This window comes from Antedon bifida, chromosome 7, assembly GCF_963402885.1.
Source record: "Antedon bifida chromosome 7, ecAntBifi1.1, whole genome shotgun sequence".
NCBI lineage: Eukaryota > Metazoa > Echinodermata > Crinoidea > Comatulida > Antedonidae > Antedon > Antedon bifida.
In genome coordinates, this window is record NC_136232.1 from 158,852 (window position 1) to 174,200 (window position 15,349).

At 35.0% G+C, this 15,349-nt stretch overlaps 1 protein-coding gene across 4 annotated transcripts; it reads right to left on the reverse strand.

Moving 5' to 3' along the window:
- Nucleotides 1-9,827: 9,827 nt before the first annotated feature.
- LOC144847690 (uncharacterized) lies at nucleotides 9,828-14,123 on the reverse strand. 4 transcript variants are annotated; one of them, XM_078704176.1, is made up of 3 exons: nucleotides 13,925-14,123; nucleotides 13,290-13,352; nucleotides 9,828-13,203 (listed from the first exon to the last, which is right to left on the reverse strand). In XM_078704176.1, exons 2-3 carry the CDS (start codon nucleotides 13,345-13,347, stop codon nucleotides 12,407-12,409), a joined length of 855 nt encoding a protein of 284 aa, XP_078560302.1. In that variant the 5' UTR covers nucleotides 13,348-13,352; nucleotides 13,925-14,123; the 3' UTR covers nucleotides 9,828-12,406. The 4 variants fall into 4 exon arrangements, with proteins under 4 accessions (XP_078560302.1, XP_078560304.1, XP_078560303.1 ...); XM_078704178.1 differs by having other exon boundaries at nucleotides 13,972-14,118; XM_078704177.1 differs by having other exon boundaries at nucleotides 14,024-14,079.
- Nucleotides 14,124-15,349: the final 1,226 nt, after the last annotated feature.

Below are 15,349 nucleotides of genomic sequence, written 5' to 3' on the forward strand. Positions count from 1 at the left end.
CACCAGCCGCAACGGACACTTCTCAGGTTCTTAAAGTTTAATTATTATTTTCCACCCAACTTCCCACTTTATTTTTTTGTATTATTTATGTATTTATTTTTGCTTTGGTTGTTTTTCTTTGCCTGGCTTTTGTAGCATCCAAGTATTTTTCTACCTAATCACGTATCCCTCATGGGCGAAAGCAATAGGTCTATTTTCTCCGTGATCCGTGCTCATAGGACTTTTCAGAATAAATGTTTTATCCAAACCATTATCGTCTATCTTTGTGTTTCCCTCTCTGTCTTACACACACATAGAGCAAGTCTGACTGCAAACCATTATCGTCTATCTTTGTGTTTCCCTCTCTGTCTTACACACACATAGAGCAAGTCTGACTGCAAACCATTATCGTCTATCTTTGTGTTTCCCTCTCTGTCTTACACACACATAGAGCAAGTCTGACTGCAAACCATTATCGTCTATCTTTGTGTTTCCCTCTCTGTCTTACACACACATAGAGCAAGTCTGACTGCAAACCATTATCGTCTATCTTTGTGTTTCCCTCTCTGTCTTACACACACATAGAGCAAGTCTGACTGCAAACCATTATCGTCTATCTTTGTGTTTCCCTCTCTGTCTTACACACACATAGAGCAAGTCTGACTGCAAACCATTATCGTCTATCTTTGTGTTTCCCTCTCTGTCTTACACACACATAGAGCAAGTCTGACTGCAAACCATTATCGTCTATCTTTGTGTTTCCCTCTCTGTCTTACACACACATAGAGCAAGTCTGACTGCAAACCATTATCGTCTATCTTTGTGTTTCCCTCTCTGTCTTACACACACATAGAGCAAGTCTGACTGCAAACCATTATCGTCTATCTTTGTGTTTCCCTCTCTGTCTTACACACACATAGAGCAAGTCTGACTGCAAACCATTATCGTCTATCTTTGTGTTTCCCTCTCTGTCTTACACACACATAGAGCAAGTCTGACTGCAAACCATTATCGTCTATCTTTGTGTTTCCCTCTCTGTCTTACACACACATAGAGCAAGTCTGACTGCAAACCATTATCGTCTATCTTTGTGTTTCCCTCTCTGTCTTACACACACATAGAGCAAGTCTGACTGCAAACCATTATCGTCTATCTTTGTGTTTCCCTCTCTGTCTTACACACACATAGAGCAAGTCTGACTGCAAACCATTATCGTCTATCTTTGTGTTTCCCTCTCTGTCTTACACACACATAGAGCAAGTCTGACTGCAAACCATTATCGTCTATCTTTGTGTTTCCCTCTCTGTCTTACACACACATAGAGCAAGTCTGACTGCAAACCATTATCGTCTATCTTTGTGTTTCCCTCTCTGTCTTACACACACATAGAGCAAGTCTGACTGCAAACCATTATCGTCTATCTTTGTGTTTCCCTCTCTGTCTTACACACACATAGAGCAAGTCTGACTGCAAACCATTATCGTCTATCTTTGTGTTTCCCTCTCTGTCTTACACACACATAGAGCAAGTCTGACTGCAAACCATTATCGTCTATCTTTGTGTTTCCCTCTCTGTCTTACACACACATAGAGCAAGTCTGACTGCAAACCATTATCGTCTATCTTTGTGTTTCCCTCTCTGTCTTACACACACATAGAGCAAGTCTGACTGCAAACAGTTATTTTACTTACTGTATGTATATGCTTTTATAAATAAATGTCATAATAGAAATGGTCTGATCCAAATTTAGCTAAACAATCTTCAACTTTTGGGTTGGGACATTACTAAATATAATATATATTATAATTTATTGAGGAAAAGGGAAAAGAAACAAACAATTTATAATAATAACAAAAATATTTGCAATGCTCATCAATCTATTGTTTAAAAATCTGATGATAAATATTTTTTTGTAAGAATTTGAACCTGAACCTTTCTTAAATGATGATCAAACATCGTCAAATCGCCACAGTAATAGTTGCAGTTTGTATTCAATGATCACTTTTTGCATATTTAAACTAAAATACAATGAATGAATATACAAAACTTACAGAATTTTTAAACTTGTGCATCCAGAGATATCTGGAAATTCTGCTAAATCAGTTTGATGTATAATTCTGCATGAATGGAAAAAGAAAATGAAATATTCATCATTTACATACAAGAGCTCGTTTTGTCAACTATGTTGTCACAAAAAATGTGTTTTGTTGAAGACAACATAAATGCTGTGAAAAGTTATTTTATCAACAGATCTTTTGACACAAACCGTTATTTTTTTGTTACAAAAAACAATTTTGTTAACAGAAAAACATTTGTGAATCTAAGATATACAAAATAATATTTATCTTGAAAAAACTTTATTTTTAAAATTGCGCTTTGTAGAAATACATTATCAGAGTTCAAAGAACTTACAGTTCCTCCAAGTTGGTTAACAGTGAAAATGTTCCATCATAAATATATTTAAGGTTCCCAATGATAGTACTGTAATAAACAAGATATAAATGTGGTTTATTAATATCATCAATAGCACATGTTGCTTTCACAAGACTAACCAGAAGTAATTTTTTGTAGAAAATATTGTCAAACTATAGAAAGATTTTCCTGATATTTATTTTTTTAGTATAGTAATAGTAATTATAAACTTTTAATAATTGAACAAAATTCTGTACTGCACTTACATAGAAGTCACACTTGGAGAAAATGTTACATCTGACAAACTATCAAAGTCCTGGTTTACCAATTTACTAAAGTTGAATGAACGTAATTGAAAAACGAAAGCTTTAATCAATTATGATAAATCCAATGTCATGGTAAAAGAAAACTTGTAAATAAAGACAAAGTTTAGAAATTAAAGGTGTCGTTTTCCCAATATAGATTAGTATTACAGTTGTATTGTAGAGTATTAAAACATTTTGTTACTATATGATATGAAGTATTTCTTTTGACTTAAAATGGTTAGTTTTAGAGTATTAGAAAAACATTTTTACTATTATACTTTGTGCTATTTACACTGTAGTTGCTACTATTATACTTTGTGCTATTTACACTGTAGTTGCTACTATTATACTTTGTGCTATTTACACTGTAGTTGGTACTATTATACTTTGTGCTATTTACACTGTAGTTGGTACTATTATACTTTGTGCTATTTACACTGTAGTTGCTACTATTATACTTTGTGCTATTTACACTGTAGTTGCTACTATTATACTTTGTGCTATTTGCACTGTAGTTGCTACTATTATACTTTGTGCTATTTACACTGTAGTTGCTACTATTATACTTTGTGCTATTTACACTGTAGTTGCTACTATTATACTTTGTGTTATTTACACTTTAGTTGCTACTATTATACTTTGTGCTATTTACACTGTAGTTGCTGTCGGTGATGAACAGTCTATAGTGCGTTTGACAGAATTACATGTACATCCAGTACAAGTATGGGCATTATATGTAGATGATGATTTGCCATATCCTGTTTCACCATATTTGTAAGAATAAGGTGACCATAACACTGTAAAAATGTCAGTTCCTGTAAAAAAAACAATAATTTAAATCAGCTATATCGGCAGATACAAAGCCATATCAAAGGACAACATGGTAGCACTTTGACTGAAATAATGCTAGAAGAATAAAGAAAAACATAGGAATAACACAATGGTATAATATTCCATGACTTTACTAAAATCAGAGGTATAAAATGAGGCTATAATAAATAGATTAGAAGTGTGTTTAAATCCTAAAAATTGTTTACTTACAGTCCATTGGAGAAAGGTGGAGAAAGTCATTTTAATTTTTCTCAAAATGATAGTGCATGAAATACAACGTACTCAATAGAAAAATCTCCACTTTTTTTTTATTGAAGGGAATCTAATTTAACGATTGTGTAGAAGTATGAAAGTGGCATTTTAACCAATTCTTACATCAGCTCCTACCACAATACAAACAAACAAATAACTTCAAGTTGACAAGATAGCCAATCTGTGTGTTACATTATTGTAACTACTGGCATTTTGTATATACAAATGAGTGATGTTTAAAAATGTTTTAATTGCCTACCTGTTTCATATTCAGGATCTAAGCCACCTTTAGATTTGGGATATCGATCATTCCAATAGTTTGCACCATCCCAATATCCCATAACTTCACCAGCAAAACTTATTAATATTATTGCTACAAAAACAACCTTGTTTTCCATTTTCTCATCCGACAAAATGTCAATTTTTTTAAAGTTGCGATAATATTATTAAAAGCTAGAAGGAAAAAAATGATTTAGAAAAAATGAAATCTTACACAATACTGGTGACAATGAGACTTGTTCTTAATTTCCAATAACATTCATGAAATCGTATCCGGATATTCACCTCCTGGACATTTACCCCCCCCCCCCCGGAAAACTACCCCCCGGACAACCACCACCTGGGCAACTACCCCCTTAGGACAACTACCCTTTTAGGACAACTACCCCCCGGACAAATACCCCCCGGACAACTACCCCCTTAGGACAACAACCCCCTTAGGACAACTACCCCCCGGACAATTACCCCCCGGACCCCCTAAGAACAACCTGACTCTGCAACAGTGTATATTAGGTAGTTGACCGGGGGTAGTTATCCTAAGGGGGTAGTTGTCCTAAGGGGGTAGTTGTCCGGGGGGTAGTTGTCCGGGGGGTTGTTATCCTAAGGGGTAGTTGTCCTAAGGGGGTAGTTGTCCGGGGGGTAGTTGTCCGGGGGGTAGTTGTCCGGGGGGTAGTTGTCCTAAGGGGGTAGTTGTCCGGGTGGTAAACATCCGGGGGGTAACTGTCTAGGGGGTAGGTGTCCTAGAACCCATGAAATATGGAATGAATTATATTTTTTTATAAAAATCTAAATTGGAATCATAATAATTTAGAATCTCTTTTACTGTAGTAAAATCTTGGTATAATAATCTGAAGTCGTTTGGGTAAATTTGTGCTATAAAAAAACTAATTATTAATAATTAAAACCTATGTATATGGATAATTCATGAAATTACTATCACATAGAAATTCTGGAGACATTTGTTACTTTTGTAATGTCACGGTAGTGTTCATACTTGTAATTTATCGGTATATCCATTTTTTAGACCATCCTAATTTTGTTTCTTAGCAACTACACCGTGAGCAGTCAACTGAGCAAACACATTGTTTGTTAATATAAAGGTACAAAGTATATTCTAACATTGAAAATTTACTCCAAACAAATGGTAACCATGGTTATTGATCTAATAGTTTATTGAAAATATTCTTTTAAAGAGAAACAATCTTTGTTGTGTATTTACGCTAGTCAAGAGCTTACACAATTTAGATATACACTACGACATTTGTTATACAATTTTCAAATGGAGACTACTTTATTTTCAACAATAACATTTAAATATAGGAATGAATGTAAAACTTAAAACTTACCTTTATTAAACATTTTTAAACAGACAAAAATTACCAAAATACAATATTAGAAGAAACATGTCTAGTATTACAACTTGAGAATTTAATATAGCCCTTGCAAAAATTATTAATGTTTGTATATGATTATATATTTGTAAGTTTTGTGGGAAGATAGCAAACCTGTTAATCCACGTAAAGTACACGGAAGATGCAATCTCAAATTCTTGAGCAATAGAACATGAGAGGCCTACAGTACATTATTGATTTTATTTATCTTTCAACCAATACTATAAATTCAATCTAAGAGGTTTATGTATAGTCGAGTATACTTACAAATACTATGTTCTCTCGAAGATCTGCCTCTTATAACGGAAGAGTTAAACTAATTCCTTCATCGTGCGATAAGTAAGGGATCTGACAAACTTCATTGACAAAGTTGATAAAGGTCGTGTGCAACAAATGGGGGCATTCCACAGTTAAAATCATGAACCAAACATTCGTTCGTATGTAGTGTACCAGGAAGTATAGTTGTGCTTTCATCAATTAATAATGCCTGTGGGGTTGATCCGTAACTATTACCATGGAGATTTCTCCATGGTATTACTAACCTTTACCAAGTTAATTGTACTATGATCGGTATTATTATCAATCGCGTCCATATTTTTAAGGCGGATCCAGGGTTTTAAAATATTTGAGAGAATTTGGGAGGGGTTGTGTATTGGATAAAGGTCTATATTTAAAATAATCTGTAACGGTTTTCGGACAACTACATACATTATTTAAATAATTATATTACTTTTATATTGTTAGTATAATATACTATTGTTATTAATAATTATACTAGCAGTAACCAGTGCTCCGCACGGGTTTTTCTGCCTCTAAGTGGTTATTATGCTAATGGGATGAGCAAGTATAATAAAAGCGCATTCCTCCCTGATAAAAGTACTCTGACAAATGACAAATTATTTATAAATAAAAGTGTATGAAGAATAATATTCGGAGCTATTTAGGGCAATTGATTTTGTTCTACATACACGAACAGCAGCTTGAGTGGACATCTCTATTGCTATTATAGCATTGTTGATTATATATAACGAAATATTTGTTTCGGTTGTTGCAGAAGACTTCGAAATGATTATTGAAACACTTTGTCTATTTATTTGATTTTTACCTGAAAACAAAATATGTGCACAACTTAATTGAAATTAAATACACAAATAATCGTATTCATCTTTATTTTCATGTTAATACATCTTTATGTTAGATAAGTATATTATAAATTTCAATTTTTAGTTCTGTACCTGAATGTGTATCTCCATTTCTTTGAAATACTGTACAGCCGTTTTCCTTGATAACACATGCACAACTTTGATCTATTTTTATTTAAAAGAATAAATGAACATCAAGGTAAAATCTATGTTTTTTGCTTTAAAAACAATTATTATTTATTACTATTATAACTAGTTTATATTATGTGTCAAGACTTTAACGTTTTGAATAGAGACGATTCTGAGACACAATGTCGTCTACGCAAAAAAAAAAAAAAAATAATGGCAAATTTCGATTTTAAAAAATTAATTTCAAATGACCCTATTATTGTGAGGTATCTTTCCTAATAATAAGCCTATATTTCACACATTCTCGCTTCAACTTTGATATCACGCAATTGATTTGTGTCAGTGATTAGTTTGAATAAATCAGTCACGCCTTAGGCCTAATGGTTGGCAAAGAAAGAGCCAATTCACAATGGACTCATCCATCCATAGTTACTACAGGAAAGAAAGAATAAATCACTTCTCATAATCATTCAGAAAGTACTAAAGTGCTATGGTCCATGATATTTTCCGTTTTTACCACGTCTGCTTACTAAATGCCCTGTCTTTGAATTTGGCCATTTGGATTATTTGACGACTGGAGCATTCTCTACTTCTCTACGGAGCGCCATTTATGCCTTTATTAACTTCAATAATAGAAATAGTACTACGGTAACTGTTCAAGTGGACCCAATTTAGCACCAGGGTAGCACAGTGATATAAAATAGAAATAAAAGTCACTACTTTTAATATCGTTTCGTATATACAGACAACAGAAACATCTTGGCATTCACATTGATTCAAATTTATCTTTTTCTTTTCATGTAAATAAACTCCGTTCCAAACTGCGCTTTTCCATCTCCATCTTATCGCGTGCTCGGTCATTTAATTAATAAACTCACATCCATACTCCTCTATAACACTATAATCATCCCACACATTGACTATTGATGTAGTGTTTGAGGAATCAGATCGAATATTGACCGAATACAGACCATTCAAAATAGAGCACTTCGCATTATCCTTAAAGCTCATCCTCTCACACCACGAACTAACATTTACAACACCTTCCTTCATACAGTCCAAGATCGCATGCATCTACAACTGGGCTACCTTGCCTACAGGTCTGCAAATGGTCTTCTCCGGAATACCTTGCCCTGCGTCTTGCCAGAATTCCAAATCATCGATGTACCCGAAGTGTCAGTGAGAGGAAATTTGTCGTCCCTTTCCCTAAAACTGAAACTTTTAAGAACAGCTTAATCTATAGAGCACCAACATACCTGAATTTGCTACCCACCAAACTAAGAAATGCGGTAACAATAAATAATTTTAAGTCTGCTCTAAAAAATATTTAATCCCAAAAGAAAAAACTCAACGTTTTGTATAGTATTGTAGGCTATATTTTTGTATTTAAGTACATACATATTATATATTTTTATATTTTTTGAACATAGTTCATCCGTTTTTTCATATATGTTTTTGACTGTCTGCATATGCTGTTTAGGGGGTCACCCTCACTAAATAAGGTTTAATAAAAAAAATACCGTGACGGTAATTCAACAAAACAAAATTATGAAATACAAACAGAGCTAGCACACAAAAGCCTACTTACTAATTTTAATATTTCTATAATTTAGAAAACAATTAGAATTATCATATCACCTTTGATAATTATATTGTTAAATTTCAACTATCCAGATGCGAATTTTAGGTTGGGTTTTAAAAAAACTCGACTTCATATATACTTCAATTTCGAAGATCTGCTTAAAACATATTTATTTATTTATTTATTCTGCCATAAACTTTTATTCACAACATATTAGTAGGCCTACAATACAATTATCTTGCATGAAACGGATATTTAAAAATACACTATAATGTGTAACGGTAGAATTACAATTCTAATGTAAAAGATTAACAAAATAAAAATTGAACAGTGTTGTGTGTTGATCGCGAATGACTAACAATACCATCTTTCCTACAGCACATGTGCACACTCATTTGCATAACAAACGCACGGCATACCAAACTACGATGAGATAAATTAATTCTCTTCTAAACACGTAACGAAGATAATTAATTCCCTTTTTTTTACATTAAAATAAATTGAGGGCGCTAAACATAAAATTTAAACCATCAAAGCAGTTTGCGAGAGCCAAAAAAAAAAGATGGTAAATGTGCTCTCCCTGCCTCAGCACTAAGGCCCTGCCACAGCCTTTTGGGGTCGTTTCCACCACATCACCAGATGCATTGATGTTGTCGCCTCATGATGTGTGGTGGAAAGGGGGACGTATAATTCTGTGAACCCCAAACACAGTGGCCGCATGCCTTTAACTCTATTCCACCGACCAGCGTGGGAATCGAACCCACGACATACGTGTTGTTAACACGACGCTCAGACGACTGAGCTAACTGATCATTTTGGTTTTAGCAAGCTTAATAGGATATTTATGACGTAATGATCAATTACGTAATACACGTATAAATAGACTATTATCAGCTTTTCAGTCATGTACTTGGTGGCGTAACGGGTAATGCTCAGTTTTGAGTGCTATCGGCTGGGGTTCAAACCTCGACGGATATTTTTTTTTTTTTTTTAATATTGGTTTTTTTTTAATAGAGATATGTGACACTGTATTGTCGAACATGTATGGTACCATACCGGTAGGTATTCAAATATGCTTAATACGAAAAGATATTAACATTCAGTGGACTTATTTCTATTTTATATCACTGTGCTCCCCTGGCTCCAAATTGGGTCCACTTGAGCACAGTGTGTATTAACATACGGAAAGAAAATAAAATTCAGTGACTTATTTCTATTTTATATCACTAAACTAAAGGAGGGGAGTTTCTAGATTCCCGCCCGGAAAATTGTGCCTTTACATGATTAGAATTTCTAATAAAGATTAACAAAATCAAAATTTATCTTTTAAATTAAATTTTGTGGCGTGTTCACCGCGTAGGACCAACAATACCATCTTCTCCATTACACCTGCACAAACTCATTTGCATAACAACGCAGGGCTTACCAAACTGTTTAAAATAGCTACAAGGTCCCCAGAAATGACACCTATAGTATGTTGAAACATGATATATAAGAGACTTCACTACCCCACCATGATTGGGGCTGAGCAAAGACAATTTTGAAAAAAAATATTTATTGAAATATGAAATTAAATATTAAGTCTCCAGTTAAGCTCACCATGGTTGGGGCAGAGCTAAGAATGAAAGCTTAGTCCCCGGAAATTATGAAACAAAATGTAAAAGTCTTCAGGACCAGCCATACAATGGTGATTGTTTCCCAAGTGTGAGACATGCAAGGCACGCGGCCGTGCAAAATTATGAAATACAAACAGAGCTAGCACACAAAAGCCTACTTACTAATTTATTATTTCTATAATTTAGAAACACATTTAGAATTATCATATCACCTTTGATAATTATAATGTTAAATTTCAACTATCCAGATGCGAATTTTAGGCTGGGTTTAAAAAACTCGACTTCATAATTATGCTTTAATTTCGAAGATCTGCTTAAAACATATTTATTTTTTTATTCATAACATATTAGTAGGCCTACAATACAATATCTTGCATGAAACGGATATTTAAAAGTACACTATAATGTGTAACGGTACAATTACAATTCTAATGTAAAAGATTAACAAAATAAAAATTGAACAGTGTTGTGTGTTGATCGCGAATGACTAACAATACCGTCTGTCACACAGCACATGTGCACACTCATTTGCATAACAAACGCACGGCATACCAAACTACGATGATATAAAATTCTCTTCTAAACACGTGACGAAGAAAATTAATTCCCTTTTTTTTACATTAAAATAAATTGAGGGCGCTAAACATAAAATTTAAACCACCAAAGCAGTTTGCGAGAGCTAAAAAAAAAGATGGTAAATGTGCTCTCCCTGCCTCAGCACTAAGGCCCTGCCACAGCCTTTTGGGGTCGTTTCCACCACATCACCAGATGCATTGATGTTGTCGCCTCATGATGTGTGATGGAAAGGGGGACGTATGATCTGTGAACCCCAAACACAGTGGCTCGCATAGCCTTAACTCTATTCCACCGACCAGCGTGGGAATCGAACCCACGACATACGTGTTGTTAACACGACGCTCAGACGACTGAGCTAACTGATCATTTTGGTTTCAGCAAGGTTAATAGGATATTTATGACGTAACGATCAATTACGTAAGACACGTATAAATAGACTATTATCAGCTTTTCAGTCATGTACTTGGTGGCGTAATGGGTAAGGCTCAGTTTTGAGGCTCAGTTTATCGGCTGGGGTTCGAACCTCGACGGAATTTTTTTTTTTTTTAATATTGTTTTTTTTTTAAATAGAGATATGTGACACTGTATTGTCGAACATGTATGGTACCATACCAGTAGGTATTCAAATATGCTTAATACGAAAAGATATTAACATTCAATGACTTGTTTCTATTTATATCACGCTCCAAATTGGGTCCACTTGAGCACAGTGTATTAACATACGAAAAGATATTAAAATTAGTGACTTATTTCTATTTTATATCACTGTGCTCCACAGGTGCTAAATTTGGTCCAGTTACAGTAGATCCGGTATTGATTCTATAATTATCTTCTACATCAGTCAGAATTACTAGGCTACATTTCATATTCTACAAAGTTCCTTTCTTCTTAAAACGTTTTCTTCTCACCCTTTCTTCTACCGGTACATCCATATTTAAAGAACGGTCCTAATTAATATGCATGCATTGGGAAGGGGACTATTTGGAAAAGGGAACATTCCTTGATGATGAGGATTCCGAAACAGTAATTAAGGATGTAGGTTATAGGAAAGTGAATAAAGAGTAACTAGGGAGGTCATATTTTTGTCAGAGATTGTGTGTGTGTATGTTTGTCAGCAGGATAAAGTCAAAACTAAAAGACGGATCTTTACCAAATTTAAACCACAGATACTTTAGATATGTAGACGGACGGACGACTTCATACAATTTTTGGACTTTTATTTATGATTTATGATTATGATGTTTAGACCACTTTTTAAAAAATTATTTTACTAGGCGGTACGAAAGAATCTATTCAGTTTATGAGGTAATCCGGACATGGATCCAAATTATGGACCACAAAAACAGATCAATTACGATTCCTAATCCTTTTTCTCTTTTTACTTTTGGCGGAGGTTACAACCCTCCGATTGTTGCAAATGCTTTTGGGATACTGTTTAATATTATCATGGTGGCGATATTTTACTTACAGTTACTAGTTATCTTGTACATACAATTTATATGCATTATTATTATATCAGGTAAGCTGGATGATAGAGGTCGAAGTTTTCCAAACGATAACTTATGTTCATAGTTTCAATTCAAATGGCTATGTCTATACTATCGAACTAGTTTGACAAAAAAAGTGGCCATATGTCAGTATTGATTGTTGATGTATTAGGCATAACAGATATGAGGATGATAAGCAAAGACGTTAGAACAAGGCAATGGAAATGGATTGAGCATGTGATAGCAGTCACTGTATGGAATTCTTAACATGGTGGAAGGAAGAATGCCCTTAAAAATGTTGTTGGCGGACAGTGGAAAAGGAGAGAATGGCATTGGGATGGGAATCTTAAAGAGGATAGGTACTAGGTAGGTAGATGCAGTAAATAGATATGGAAACGGCTTTAATTTTATAATCTAAAATAAAGCTACTGGGTCATTTGTTCATGTTTTTTTAAATGCCTTTTCAAATGAACATTTTGATTAAATTTATGTCCACAAAATTCACAATCGAACGGTTTTTCGCCTGTGTGTATTCTCCAATGTAGTTTCAAACTGCTACCTCTGCTAAATTTCTTTCCACATTCTTCACATTCAAACGGTTTTTCACCAGTGTGTGTCCGCAAGTGTAGTGTTAAATCACCACTGCCGTTGAATTTTTGACTGCAATAATCACATTGATATGGTTGGTCGCCTGTGTGAATCCTTAAATGTGTTTTCAAAGTGCTTCTCTGGTTAAACTTCTTTCCACATTGTTCACATGGATATTGCATCTCCCCTGTATGTCCCCTTAAATGTATTGTCAAATAACTATTGCGATTAAATTTCTGTCCGCAATATTCACACCCATATGGTTTCTCTCCTGTATGTATCCTTAAATGTATTTTTAGGTCACTATTCCGGTTAAATTTCTTTCCGCATTCTTTACACTCATATGGCCTTTCTCCAGTGTGTATTCTTAAATGACTTTTCAGATGGCTACTCTGGTTGAACTTTTTTCCACAATGTTCACATTTAAACGGCTTTTCTCCTGTATGTATTCTTAAGTGTGTTTTTAGATTAAAATGTTTATCAAATTTCTTTCCACACTGTTCACATTGGTATTCCTTAGGTTGTCCGTGTGACGACAATGCATCTTCAGATTGAAACAATATTTCTTGATTTTTGTCCACAAACCAGTATCCATTGTCTTCACTCTCATCTATATCTTGACTTGCTTCCAGACCTTTTAAAGAATAAATAACATCATCATATATTTTTTTAAATAATTTATTTAACAGACTTTTGATACAAATAGAAACAAAATCTAACCTGGTTCAATTTTTATTTCAATGTTCGAATCCAAATTTACACTTTCCTTTTCATTCATTATTGCTGTGGGAAAAAAAAAATTCAAATGTTAACCAGAACTTCAGAAGATAATATTGAAATTGGTAGTACTAGGCCTAGTAGGTATATGTGTGCATTCATAACAAAATTAGCTTGGTTTGTGACAGACTGTGTAGGCTAGAGTTTTCTAGTAGTAGGCCTAAATAGGCAAAAATTATGCTATAGTAGTAGTACTCTAGTTCTAGTACTAGTACACTAGTAGTAGAGTACTCTGTATGTAGTAGGTTAGCTGGTGTGTGAGAACGGACATTTTGGCTTTGTAGTAGCCTGTTACTAGCTAGGCTAGCCTAGCCCTAGAAGTTTATTAATTAGGCCTAGCCTAGCCTAGGCTATCTATGAGTAGGCTATGACTAGTATTTTAGACTGAGAGTAAAGCAGTATAGACTAGGCCTTACTATAATTATACTATAGCCTACACACATATATATGTATCATTATGATTATGACATAGGCCTAGGACTACCTCTAGTAGTAGTAATTAATAATTTATGCTACCTAGGCTAGGGCCTAGCCTCTAGCCTAGGCTAGCTACTTTTTTAGGCCGCCTATTATACTACCAGACCTAGCTTAGTTAATATGTATAGCCAGCTTCAATCCTGTATACCTCCCCAGTCCAATAGGTTAATAATATAGTGTTTGTTTCAGGTTTAACATATATGCAGGACTAAGCTAGGACCTATCCTAGGCCTAGGTCACACACGAAAGAGGCACACATCACCGTCCACATTCACCCCGTGGATCGAATGGAAAAAGCCTTCACTCGAGCGAACATTGTACACGGGGTTTTACGCTCGAGCTCAAAGTTTAATCGTAAATATGGAACGCCAAAATTGAAAAAAAAAGGAAAGTTCATGGATTATTCACGAGTACGTAATAATAAAGTGTACGAATTATTAACACACCCAGGCCCGTATGCAGCATTTATATTGGGTGGGTGCGAGCGAAGCGAGCTACAATGGCTGGGGGCCAGGGGGCCGCCAAGGGCCCCCGGTCAGGGTCCAGGGGCCGAAGGCCCCGGCAATTTGCGCTATTTGACGTTCTAAAGACTGATTTAAGACTCTTTGTTGTGGCTTGGGCTAGTTGAACGATGGACACCAGAACTTAACGCTTTCATGATGTTTAAAGGCCAACTTAGACAGCGTCGATTTTCCAGCAGCTTTCCGCTTTCTAGCTTCCTGCTTCCTTCCCATGTTTAGGCGCCGTATTCGATAGTGTCTGTATTTACCGCCGGTTGTCTGTATTTCCAGCAAATTACCGCCGGTTGTCTGTATTTCCAGCATGCAAAAACACTTTACCGCGTACCGCGTACATGAAGCGCTAAGCTATTGCTTGTCGTCACATGATCGACTGCGCATGTTTCACATCGAGTTTGTAGTCAGTTCAGATTCCGTAATTTAATTACCGGTATTTTTTCATTTTATATTAAGTATTTTTGTTTGTATACCATTGATAATGTAATTTGTAAATTTTGTATATATATAATGATTGTCTTTAGTTAAACAAGACAAGAAAAAATACCAACCGAGGAAATAGTGGACCTTTTGGGACTTGGGGGGTGCGTCTGCACCCAACGCACCCCCCTGGATACGGGCCTGACACCACAGTTTGTCTTTGTTTGTATTTTGCCTATGACCTGTTTCATATATATACGCGCACATTTATAAAAGGACCGACTTAACAAAAAGTAAACATTTGAAACCGACATTGTATACTATATAGAGGTATATTCAGAGCGTCATTTCGACGATCGAGCATCCTCTACTTCTACGGAGCGCCATTTATGCCTTTATTTACTTCCGAAATAGAAATAGTACTACGGTACAGTCACAGAACCATGAGGTACCATGGAATTTGCCATAACTTTTGTTTTCTTCATATTCATTTTCAATCCACAGCATTTGCTGGCATTTGCAAGGTCTTTAAGCATATCCTCCACTTCACTGATTTGCTCTCCCAGGACAACAATGTCATCTGCAAACCTC

Excerpts from the sequence above, each read along its gene's own strand:
- LOC144847690 (XM_078704176.1), bottom strand. The coding sequence starts at position 13,347 with ATGAATGAAAAGGAAAGTGTAAATTTGGATTCGAACATTGAAATAAAA. Across the intron at positions 13,204-13,289 it reads TGAAATAAAAATTGAACCAG|GTCTGGAAGCAAGTCAAGAT; the intron begins GTTAGATTTTGT and ends ATTCTTTAAAAG.